The sequence below is a fragment of the Macaca mulatta genome, chromosome 1 (assembly GCF_049350105.2).
Source record: "Macaca mulatta isolate MMU2019108-1 chromosome 1, T2T-MMU8v2.0, whole genome shotgun sequence".
Classification (NCBI taxonomy): Eukaryota; Metazoa; Chordata; class Mammalia; order Primates; family Cercopithecidae; genus Macaca; species Macaca mulatta.
Genome location: NC_133406.1, coordinates 209,890,996 through 209,903,240, shown reverse-complemented (window position 1 = coordinate 209,903,240; position 12,245 = coordinate 209,890,996). Strand labels below are relative to the sequence as shown.

Here is a 12,245-nt window from a genome sequence, read left to right as displayed (position 1 = left end):
TCTACTCAGAAGACTGAAGAAAACTTGTAACTCTTTAAGGCCTGCAGGCCAAGAACTCAGCTCAGTCTCAATTGTAGAGTATTTCAGCTCTGCTATCTTTAGTAAGTCCTCCTCCCTCAGTTTTTGATATCAATTTCTATAGTTCCCTCCATATTTTTCCCAATTATAGCAAAAATCTTCCCTAGATTTCAAATCCCTGGAAGAAACTGATTAAGTAAGTAGCCACATGAGCATGGATCGAAATAGGTCCCATCTGTATAACTTGATTTCAATAGTCTATCATCTCACAGATTATGTGGGATGGCTGGATTCCCACAAGGCTTGATCCAGATCTGCCTGTGGTTCCATGCATTGCCAGTATTCCAGAAGGATTGTAAAAATAATTAAAATTCAGTCTTAAGAGCATATCAGTCTAATTTCTACCTGCTGTTCCAAACCCTCCAAGGGCGGATCCCAGGGTGGCGCCGAGAGAACTGCTACTTCCGAATCCCAAGGATGTGTTGGCAGGCTGGGCAGAGCCCTGGGAGAAGAGGGAGCTGCTCTGTGAATTGCTGTTCAGAGAGTTGTTGCCGTAGAAAGAACTGGATGCCAGGTTGTTATTGGGCTGCTGCTGAGGCTGGGGCTGAGGCTGCTGTGTTCCTAAAGGGCGAAATGGTCCATTTGTTGTTCCAGCAAGACCACCAGCTGCTCCATTTGCTGAAGCTGCGGCTGCTGCAACAGCTATGAAGAAGAAAGCAAACCGTTTGGCTATGAAAGGGACTGGCCACATTTCCAAACTACATTTTTATCTTTTTTCAGAAAACCTTTTAATGCTGCCTATCTTTTCAAAACAGACACAAACCATACAAATCTGTCTTTGATCCCTTCATATGAAGCTGCTATTTTCTGTTTCTACTTTCAATTTGAACTCAAAATACCACTAGAAGAAGTTCACTATGCTGGTAGCTTTAAAGAGACTACAGATTAAAAGGGGTATAAACATCCAACGTATCCATCAAATACAATTACTTCCTAAAATCTTAAATTCCATAAATAACTATGTTGAGGGTTTCTTCTAGAACCATGTAATGCATATACATCCTTCAAGTTCCTATTTTAGCACACTGCTGTCTTCTAGATGTTCCTGTTATTGTTCCTAATTAAAAAAAAACAAAACAAAACATATAAACACTTAAAGTAAAAAACTATTACTCCTCCCAACAAAATGTATTATTCTGTCACTTCTCACTACTGTTTCCCACTTCCTCCATTCCTGCCCCTATGGCAAAAAACAACCCCTCCTCTAAAATTATCTTAAAATAATGACTTGGATTTCTGTGAAATCAGCCTTGGATTTCTGCCAACAAAGCCATTTTGTGTGAGTAATGCAACTTCTATGTTCTCAGTGGAACCAGACTTTGCTTCTAACCAGCTGGCACATGCCACCCCTCCCAACAAAAAGGAGAATCCACCAAGGTCACTTATTGCTTCTGATCTCTTTTTGAAACATTACAGGGTAAAACTGATATACTGAGAATTGCCAAAAGTGTATTTCAACATACTTTAAGAATATCACTATCAGTCGCCACTTTTAGATCTCTGGCAGGAGTCCACTCAGATGTGCGCTCACCTGCTTGTGCAGCTGAGGAACTAATGATGACTGGGGCAGGAGCTACAAGTCGAACAGGAGCTCCAAGACCATTTCTCGCACCTGCATTCACTACAAGGGCACCAGTTTGGTCATAGTAAGCAGCAGGAGCCAACACCGGATAACCTACGAATATCAAACCAACAGAGAAATGTGTATGTTAAACAAACAAGTATCTCCTGGGCACCAACATATTGTCAATAATCATAAACTCAGCTTTGGGGTTGAATTGACCTAGATTTATATACTGGTTCCATCACTTAAATAGTTGAATAAACAAATAAAAGAGGCTACAAATGATTACAAAAATCATAGTACTTTCATACTACATAATAATCTAAGAACAAATATCCCGCAAAACAGCAGGAAAAACCTAGACAGGCTTTAAATAACATGATCTTTCAATATTATGTGAAATAGAATCTCCACATCCCAGTTTAAGCCATATGAAAAACTGCAGGTGACTTCCTAAGAACACACAAAGGCTTAGCAACTAAAAAACAAATGAAACAGGTTAAAGTTATTTATTGAATTCATAAATGGCTCAGTTAAATTGGCTATGCTCTATGATCAGTAAAGGTCCATAAAAATACGCTGACATCTCTCAAAGACTTGTTTCATATGTAGAACATGAAACTACATTTAATCCCATGCAAAGCACCAAACCCAGCTGACAGTGAACCAAAAACAACATATATTCAAGATATGTCTATATAAACACATATCTCAGAGGTAGGCAGCTAAAAAGAACCCCTACTATTGGTTTAAGAGAAACCTTAAAAATGTAAGAGATGACCCTATCAAGGTGTACCAGAAATTTCTCGCTAATCATGTTGTTCAAAAACATCAACATAAAGACTAAGCCTTGTAAACTAGCTTGGCCACTCCATCTACCACTAATTCTGAGACAGAAAACAGATAACCCACCAAGGAAAAAACCACATATTCCAAGCTGCATGGACATTTAGATACCTCCAATATGACTTAAGACTGGCTCAGAACAATGCTCTCATCAGTGAACTATAGTCTAAGTGAGGGCAAGTGTATATCATCCTTGCCAGTCCCCAAATCATGACAAGCCTAAGCAAGGTGAAAGCGCTGCTCATTCCCCTCTGTAATCACCTCAAACGTGCAGCCTTTTTCCCTGCCAAAGTATTAGGAATAACAATGCAGCCGCACCTGGCATGCCTGCTGCCAGACCTTGTCCAAATGCAAGGGCAGAATTCACTGCTGCAGCTGCCACAAGGGGATCTGTTTGCTGTCCCTGCTGGTTCTGGTTTGGGGTCAAAGGACGTTGGCTGGCTCCTCCACGGAGAACCTGGGAAGGGAAGACAGAAATAACCACTTTCTTTTCATTGGAGAAGACCTACCATATGCTCAGGTTGGATCAACTTTTAAAACTTAATTGTAAAACATTTTCCCTATAATGGTTTTTATATGTCACAGCTGTTAGGGTATAAATTCAATTAATAACATTTCATATAGTGGAATTTCAGTCTACCATTCTTACTTTAAACACATTACCTTTATAAGCAGCAAAAAGCACAAAAAAGTGATTCATTCATTCAAACATTTTATCTCATCTGCCTCATAAAGTTCTTGTGATAATTAAGTTAAAAGATGAATTTGAAACATCTGGCATCAGCAAGTGGTAATGTTATCAAATATTTAATGCCTACGAAGTGGCAAATGGGCAAGTGAGACAGAGCAATCAACAAGACCGACAAAGCCCCTGTCCTTATGGAGCTTTTATTTTAATGAATGAGATAGACAATAAACCATACTATATAATGTCAGTGCTCTGACAAAAAGTGGGTGAAGAAAAAAAAATGTAACAGGCCAGTCATGGTGGCTCACGCCTGTAACCCTAGGACTTTGGGAGGCCAAGGCAGGTGGATCACCGGAGGTCAGGAGTTCGAGACCAGTCTGGCCAATATGGCAAAGCCCCGTCTCTACTAAAAATACAAAAATTAGCCAGGCGTGGTGGCAGGCGCCTATAATCCCAACTACTGGAGAGGCTGATGCAGGAGAATCACTTGAACCTGGGAGGCGGAGGTTGCAGTGAGCTGAGATCAAGCCACTTCGCTCTAGCCTGGGGGAAAGAGCAAAACTCTATCTCAAAAAACAAAAAAAGAAAAAAAGAGTATTAATGGTGGGGGGAAGGGGTTCCAGACAGGATGAACAGGGGTAATTTACCCACATATTTAAAGTTAACTAAGTCTCACATGCACACAAAAGATGGAATGAGAATATTTCCTCTTTAACGCTAATCTATTTATTAAGGTCCACATGGCCCCAAATGAGTTCACCAGATTCGATTTGGTAGGGCTCTCACCTGACTATTTCTATTTCCCTCTCACAAATTCCACAAACATACGCATTAGTCAAGTTCAGTGCAGAATACCAGTTATGCCACTGTGATAAAGGATCTACCTTTTTGGGGTGAGGGTTGGGGCAGGGAAGAGACAGGGCCATGCTCTGCTGCTCAGGCTGGAGTGCAGTGTGACACCGTCTCAGCTCACAGTAGCTCACAGTAACCTCTGCCTCCCAGGCTCAAGAGATGCTCCCACCTCTCCTGAGTAGCTGGTACTACAGGTGTGCACCACCACACCTAGCTAATTTTTCTATTTTTTTGTAGAGACAGGGTCTCACCATATTGTTCAGACTAATCTCTAACTCCTGGGTGCAAGCAATCCACCTGCCTTGGCCTCCCGAAGTGTTGAGATTACAAGTGTGAAGCCACTGAGCCCAGTCAAAGATCTACTTTTTATTAATAAAACATAGACATCAAAATGCTAGCAATCATTATTATTCTGAATGATGTGAAGAATCTATCTCACAAGATCTACACACTCCAGAAAGCAAAAATGCAAAACCCACAAACCAAGGCTAAAATTACTAAAGTTCCTAACAATGTGTTTTGCCATATTGTCAAGTGCACAGTTCTTATCAGACCACTTTCAATTTCACTGTGTTATTTATAAAAGTTAGACATATGGTCAAGAAAATGGGTGCAAATTATTATTGGTACCATTGGTAAAAAAAAAAAAAAAAAAAAAAAGTAAAAAGAGAAACAACACTAATAACCAATTAAATATTTGTTAAGTGGGTATAAGGTGACCAACACTGTCCACACTGGCAAGAAGAGATGGATGGACACTTGATTTGCCCAATCTTTTACTTCTATATCAGTAATAAGTAAGAATTAACAAATGATCTTGCAGATTTGCTGGAAATATCTGAAATAATGTCTTTAAGCCACACTGATACCTAGGAGATAATCAATAACCAATAGCAAATCACTATTATCAAGATATTATATAATTTGTTTCTGACCTAAAGAACCTAACCAACTTTATAAGAGACAGTGTGTTTCAAGCTACATAGATAGAAGAGTCTGGGGACTGTACAGGTGAGTTTTGCCAAATACTTAGAATTTACATACCCAGTAACTCAAAAGAGATCTCACTCTAGGATAAGTAAATAGCAAGCACAGAAATACGGCAAATGTTAATAGTTCAAAATTGCTGAAGATTTTAAAAAACAATGAAAGCACTGCTTTCATAGAATATAAAGTAGTAGGTTTATGTTTGATTAGGTGTTCTTTGAAAGGACAGGAGTGATGGAGTGGACAAGGTACCTAAAGAAAGAAGTAGTCTAAGACTATTGATGAGTCTTGTAATAAGGAAAACAGTGTTAGCTTTTTGTTCACTCTCTAGAAATCTGTCCAGTACCCCTAACTATACATAAAAGTCCTTCAGTTACCTGCCAATATTCATATATTTTCATTTCATCAATAGCTGTCAAATCGATGATTTTATGGAAACAAAATGTACAGTTTCACAAGTAACGTTTTAAAGTCTAACAAAATCTACAAAATGACTGAATTTATAAAAACTATCCTAGAACAGTTAGCTTGCCTAGAATGCAACATATACTTTCTGATAAAATACAAGGCCAACAGCAAAGTTTAAAAAGAACCTCTCATTTTAATTACTATGACAAGGCAGTTTACCAAGAAAATCATATTTTCGAAACAATGGCTGCTAATTAAAAACTAATGCTAAAAACTTCTCCTTAGTAGGGTTTGACAGAACCTGAAGGGCCTGACAGAAAACTGAAAAGTTAATGATTATTATGTCCATTTTATAACAAAAATATATGCATTTAGAGAACCCACCCAACTTGCCCTAGTTGTAGCTAGTTAACGATAGAAGAAGCACAAGATCTCAGATTTTCTTTAAGTCAAGACATCACAATATGGTCAGGAAACAAGTTATCAAGACATGGGCTTATATTTAAATCTTAACAACTTTGTACTTGTGTGACTCTGGGCACACAAATTATATTTCTTCAATCGGTTTCCTCTCAATTATGAAATTCTATTTCATAAAACGAGAAGTTGTACATCTATCATAATTAGTAAGAGAAACAGAAATTACATGTAGAACACTTAATTCTGCACAGAAAGCTTTCAATTAACAGCAGTTATTAGTATTATTCTTGTTCACTGTATTAGAGCTAATTTTAAAACATGGTAATTACTTTAGTCTTCCAAATGCATAATAATTTGGCAGCCATTTAAACAAAAAGATGATCACACAAAGAAATACAGACTTATCCACAAAAAGCAGTTATTAAGAAATTTATTTGCTAGGTGCCGTGGCTCACACTTGTAATCCCAGCACTCTGGGAGGCCAACACTTAAGGTCAGGAGTTTGATATCAGCCTGGACAACATGGTAAAACCCCGTCACTACTAAAAATACAAAAACTAGCCAGGCGTGGTGGCACGTGCCTGTAATCCCAGATACTAGGGAGGTTGAGGCAGGAGAATCACTTAAACCTGGGAGGCAGAGGTTGCAGTGAGCAAACATGGCACTACTGCACTCCAGCTTGGATGACAGAGCAAGATTACGTCTCAAAAAAAAAAAAAAAAGAAAGAAAGAAACTTATTTAATAGGCCAGGCACAGTGACTCGTGCCTGTAATCCCAGCACTTTGAGAGGCCGAGGCGGGTGGATCACTGAAGGTCAGGAGTTCGAGACCAGCCTGGCCAACATGGTGAAATCCCATCTCTACTAAAATACAAAAATTAGCCAGGTGTGGCAGCACACACCTCTAATCCCAGCTACTCAGGAGGCTGAGGCAGGAGAATCACGTGAACCCAGAAGGCGGAGGTTGCGGTGAGCTGAGAGCTCAGCGCACTCCAGCCTGGGCAACAGAACTAGACTCCATCTGAAAAAAAATAAAACAAAAAAAGAAATGTGGCCAGGCGTGGTGGCTCATGCCTGTAATCCCAGCACTCCGGGAGGCTAAGACGGGTAGTCACCTGAGGTCAGGAGTTCGAGACCAGCCTGGCCAATGTGGTGAAACTCCGCCTCTACCAAAAATACAAAAATTAGCCAGGCGTGGTGGCGCATGCCTGTAATCCCAGCTACTTGGGAGGTTGAGGCAGGAGAATCATCTGAACCTTGGAGGCAGAGGTTGCAGTGAGCCAAGATGGCACCACTGCACTCCAGCCTGGGTGACAAAAGCAAAACTCCGTCTCAAAAGAAATTTATTTTAACAGATCACTCATTCTGCCAACAAATTCTTTACTGAATTTCCTTATATATGGTATGAGAATGGCATCTGCTGCCAAGAAAATAATTTCATAGTGTCCAAATAACAGGCAGAATTTCAAGACCTGTTCTTCTTTCTTTCTATAATTGTGTGGAATCTTAAAAAAAAAAAAAAAAAAAAAATTAAACATACACCCACTGAGTAAGACTGATGTCAAGCAAAAAATTCTTGTTTGGATCATATAATATATTCATATATCAGCAGGGTGTTTTGTCTCAAATGACAGCTTTTATCTGACAATGCATATCGAAGCCTAAAAGGTGATTTCATTTGCTCCAGAAAAATTCCATTACTAGGAATTTTTTCCAAGGATAAACTTATGTAAAGGACGTTAATCAGTCTCATTTAAAACACCAAAATACTGATATAAATGAAATATCAAATATAACAGACTAAAGTATCCTTTGATGGATTTAAATGTACCTAGTAAAAATGTCATTTAAAAGAACACAAAATAACATAGTAAAGTATGAAATCAGAATGGAAAACCACGTGGACAGAATGACAATTTTGTAAAATATTAAATAGTAAGGCTAAAATAACAGATACCAAACATATTAGCAGTGGTTTTTTGACATAAGGATTTAAGGTAATTTTTTTGTTTCAAGTTTTCTAGTTTACCACAGTTTCTATCAATAAAGAGGTGTTATTGGCCAGGCGTGGTGGCTCACGCATGCAATCCCAGCACTTTGGGAGGCCCAGGCGGGTGGATCATGAGGTCAGGAGTTTGAGACCAGCCTGACCAACATGGTGAAATCCCGTCTCTACTAAAAAGAAAATTAGCTGGGCATGGTGGAGTGCGCCTATAATCCCAGTTACTCAGGAGGCGAAGGCAAGAGAATTGCTTAAAGCCAGGATGCGGAGACTGTAGTGAGCTGAGATTGCACCACAGCATTCTAGCCTGGGCAACAGAGTGAGACTCTCTCTCAAAAAAAAAAAAAAAAAGAGGTGTTATTCTAGCAATCAAGGAGGAAATGACCTGTGTAAAAAAAAAAAAAAAAGAAAGAAAGAAAGATGTAGTTTTGCAGTTTACTGTCCTTTCTCAACTCAAATAAAAAGCTAACACAGATATGACAGGTTTAAGATTTACATCTAATCCAATAAGTACTATAAATAAGCAGTCTAAAAATCTAGTACCCCTGCTTTGGTGTCAAGCCCCTTGAAAAACCCTGAAATGATCTGAAAGTGGTGCTTGGCAAGCCACTACAGTATGGCAGAACAAAATTTTACTATAACTTTGAAGATCCACTTTGCCACTTGCAGCTAAGCAATTTCCCTGTAGGTGAATTGATGAGTATCATTACCCCACCTAGGTACAACAGTGTCTAACATATAAAAGACATTCCATAAGAGTCGTTAAATCTGAGCCTGAACTCAGACACATACACACACACAAGAGGAAATTCATGCATTCACAGTGCTTTTCTATTAGGCGCAATATCACCTATTAATTACCCACAATACTACAATTCCCACTTAGAAGAGGTAAATTTTGTCTACATTTACCTGCTGCTGTCCTTGCTGAGCCTGTGGGGTGGTCTGTTGATTAGCTGAATTAGTTGCTGCGGCGGCAGCAGCAGCTTGCTGCTGGAAAAGACTGGCAGGGTAGACTCCCCAGGGAGTAACTCCATAATACTGGTGAGGGACCACAGCTGGGCCTAAAAATAGCAAAGGAAAGGTAAAGAAAGTCTGAACTACTGAGGCTCATCTCAGGCTTTCCAAAGATTACATCTGACTCAACAGATCCTACTGTAAAATATTAACTTAAAAGTATATATTGATTTATGCTAGCTAATCATTAACTCTTTTTAAAGAACAGTAAACATTAGATGAGATCCTTACACCAGTCTTCTAATATAATCCAGGCCTAGAGGAAGAAGCAATGAGGAATGAAACATCAGAAAACTAAAAGGGGGAATCACTGATAGAAGGGGTTCGATTTAAGAACAGATGGAGGATGTAGGATAGACAGAGACAATATCTGTTGGTAGAAGGGAGTAAATGGAGGGTCTGTGTGCTTAAAGTGATGGAATAGAACAAAAGACTAGGTTGTATCCCAGGTTCAATGGTAAGAATGGCACCTAAGGTGATTTAATAGAGTGCTGGTGTTTCATTAACTCTAGAAAAATGAACATCTATCAGTCTGCCAACAAAACCCAGACACTCAACTGAACCTCCACTGCAACTTCAAAGTTTTTTTTTTCTTTTTTTTGAGACAGGGTCTCTGTCTGTCACGCAGGTTGGAATGCAATGAAGCAATCTCAGCTCACTGCAACCTCAACCTCCTGGGCTTAAGCGATCCTCCCACTTCAGCCTCCCTAATACCTGGGATTACAGACGCATGCTACCATACCTGGCTAATTTTTTTTTTTTTTTTTTGGGTAGAGGTCTATGTTGCCCAGGCTGGTGTCAAACTCCTGGGCTCAAGTGATCCACCCGCCTTGGCCTCCCATATTGCTGGGACTATAGGCTTGAGCCACCAGGCCTGGCCCCTATTTCTACTTTTAAAGTCACAAAGGCATTCAACACAACTACATTCAGACATTGCTGTGAAATTTTAAATTTAAGTCAACATTGAACACAAACAGAAACAAAAAATACAACACCTTGACTTGTTACAGACCTGCTAAGAACCTTAAACAAAATTAAGCATTCTCTGTAACCCCAGCACTATGGGAGGCCAATGTGGGAGGATCACTTTGAGGTCAGGAGTTCGAGACCTGGTGAAAACCCATCTCTACTAAAAAAAAAAAAAAAAATACAAAAAATACAAAAAATTAGCTGGACGTGGTGGTAGATGCCTGTAATCCCAGCTACTGGGAAGGCTGAGACAGGAGAACTGCTTGAACCCAGGAGGCAGAGGTTGAAGTGAGCCAAGATTGCACCACTGCACTCCAGCCTGGGCAACAGAGCAAAGAGTATGTCTCCAAAAAAAAAAAAAAAAGCATTCTGCTTTAATCCAAATTATCTGTTCATTTTCTTTGGCAACAAAGTACAGTTGCAGTTGGCCACATAAAGTAGACAACAGAGATGTAACAAAGTTATGCAGATAACAACTTAAGTGTGGCAGAAATCTAATCATAGAATTCTATGACGAAGCTGGTGGCAAGAAACACCAAAGACACATTTGCTAACCAAGAAATGGGCTCAAAGCCAATTCTTCAAATCTGCTGAAACGTATCTCCAAGTTGAACTTCCTTAAAGCACAGAGTTAAATACTTCCAACTTGATTCATTAACAATAACCAAGCCTTACACTGAAGTTCTAAAGAGCTGTTTCAAATATTACAGCTACTCTGATGCAACAGCTAATTCTGGAGAAACACATACTTCATTAAGCCAAAATAAATAGATACATATTCTTGTTTCCCCCATTTTAAGCTTCTAAAACACAAATAAGTCAAACTGTACCATTGCCCAATATAAATATGTTTTGATATTTCTAATTTGGTGTTTTCTATACCTGTGGGCTTAGAAAAGATTAAGAAGCTCCGTTTACAAGCAAGGGTGCACACTGAAACACTATAGCTGGGCACAGAATAAAGGTGCTGCTAAGAAAAGCTGTTACAGTATGAAGTATTTTACTATAATAAGGAAAGAGGTTAAAACATTTTTAATTTGTCAGAAACTGAACGGCCTAAAAGCCATGTATTCAAGTTAAAAAAAAAAAAAAAAGAGTGATAGAGCCTCATACTCATCTCATAAGTGTTTATAAAGCAGGGTGGTCTTAGGCAGTTAAAGAAAAAAATAAGAAAAAACACAAAAAAAGACCCTAAGTGTACCTTAGTTTCCTCACCTGTAAAAATGGGTAAACAGGTAGAGTGTTCCTTAACCAAAGTGCTTGGGACCAGAAGTGTTACAGATTTCAGACTGTAGACTATTTGTGTATGCAAGAGTTACCTTGGGGATGTGACCCAAGTCTAAACACAAAGTTCATTTATGTTTCATATATGCCTTATACACATAGCCTGGGAGTAATTCTACTTTTCCGTTGGGGATGCTGAATAAATGAACTGTGTGTTACGTGCCTGTGGTTTTGACTATGACCCATTACATGAGGTCAAGGTCAAGTGTGGAATTTTCCACTTGTGGTGTCATGTTAGTATTCAAAAAGATTTTTAATTTTCAGATTAGGGATGCTCAACCTGTAATAGATGTTGGGGGTACAGCCGTGTCTACCTTGAACGAGTGGTTGCAACCTGCAATGATAGTCCCAACACTCTCCCAAAAGCCAACAAAAGAGAACCTTTACTGGGCGAGGACTGCTATTACCATTAACATTTGCATTATTCTCTAAATTTTCTCAACTGGCATTTCTACTACTATACTGTGGTCACATGGCCTAAGGTTAAATTTAGGAAAACATCCCAGGGCAAATCAACTGAGCTTGGCACATCAGGCACCCTCTAAGAATACACATATTCATAGTTTGAACAGTTAACATTTCCTGTTATTTGTGAAAGTATTAACTCATTTTCACCCTGGCTCAACTGACAAATACAAAAAACAAGATTCTCACCACCAAAATACCATCTCAGTGACAGCAGCAGTGTCAACCCTAAGATCAGTTCTTTGTTTCAAATAACATAAATTAGTAGAGGAAAAGAATTCTAAAGAAAGTACAGAAAAGACAATTCAAGACAGCACAGGCATTCTATATACTATAGTGAAGCATAAGCATGGGCTTTGAAGTTAAACCTGGTTCAAACTCCAACTCTACAACATTTAAATTGTGTGACTTCAAATGAGACAGCTCTCTAGGTTGGGCACAGTGGCTCACACCTGTAATCCCAGCACTCTGGGAGGCCAAGGCGGGTGGATCACTTGAAGTCAGGAGTTTGAGACCAGCCTGGCCAACATGGCGAAACCCCATCTCTACTAAAAATACAAAAATTAGCCAGGCATGGTGGCGGGCACCTGTAGTTCCAGCTATTCAGGAGGTTGAGGTGGGAGAATCACTTGAACCCAAGAGGCAGAGATTGCAGTGAGCCGAGAT

General features: G+C 39.3%; 1 protein-coding gene and 1 non-coding gene across 51 annotated transcripts in view; both read right to left on the bottom strand.

Annotated features, from left to right (window-relative positions):
• Positions 1 to 12,245, bottom strand: part of PUM1 (pumilio RNA binding family member 1) — a 136,549-nt gene that overhangs the window by 34,029 nt on the left and 90,275 nt on the right. For 25 of the 50 annotated variants that reach the window (XM_015133619.3, XM_077964896.1, XM_028836902.2 and 22 more), the window contains 4 exons: positions 8,757 to 8,908; positions 2,807 to 2,945; positions 1,610 to 1,753; positions 424 to 720 (listed from right to left, as the gene is read on the bottom strand). In XM_015133619.3, coding sequence (XP_014989105.1) covers positions 424 to 720; positions 1,610 to 1,753; positions 2,807 to 2,945; positions 8,757 to 8,908 — 732 coding nt within the window. The remainder of the gene's footprint in view (positions 1 to 423; positions 721 to 1,609; positions 1,754 to 2,806; positions 2,946 to 8,756; positions 8,909 to 12,245) is intronic. The other 25 variants (XM_077964910.1, XM_001096958.5, XM_077964929.1 and 22 more) reach the window with 1 other exon arrangement.
• LOC114675060 (small nucleolar RNA SNORD103/SNORD85) lies at positions 2,617 to 2,689 on the bottom strand. The gene has a single exon (XR_003726155.1). It is a non-coding gene; the product is annotated as a small nucleolar RNA SNORD103/SNORD85 (small nucleolar RNA).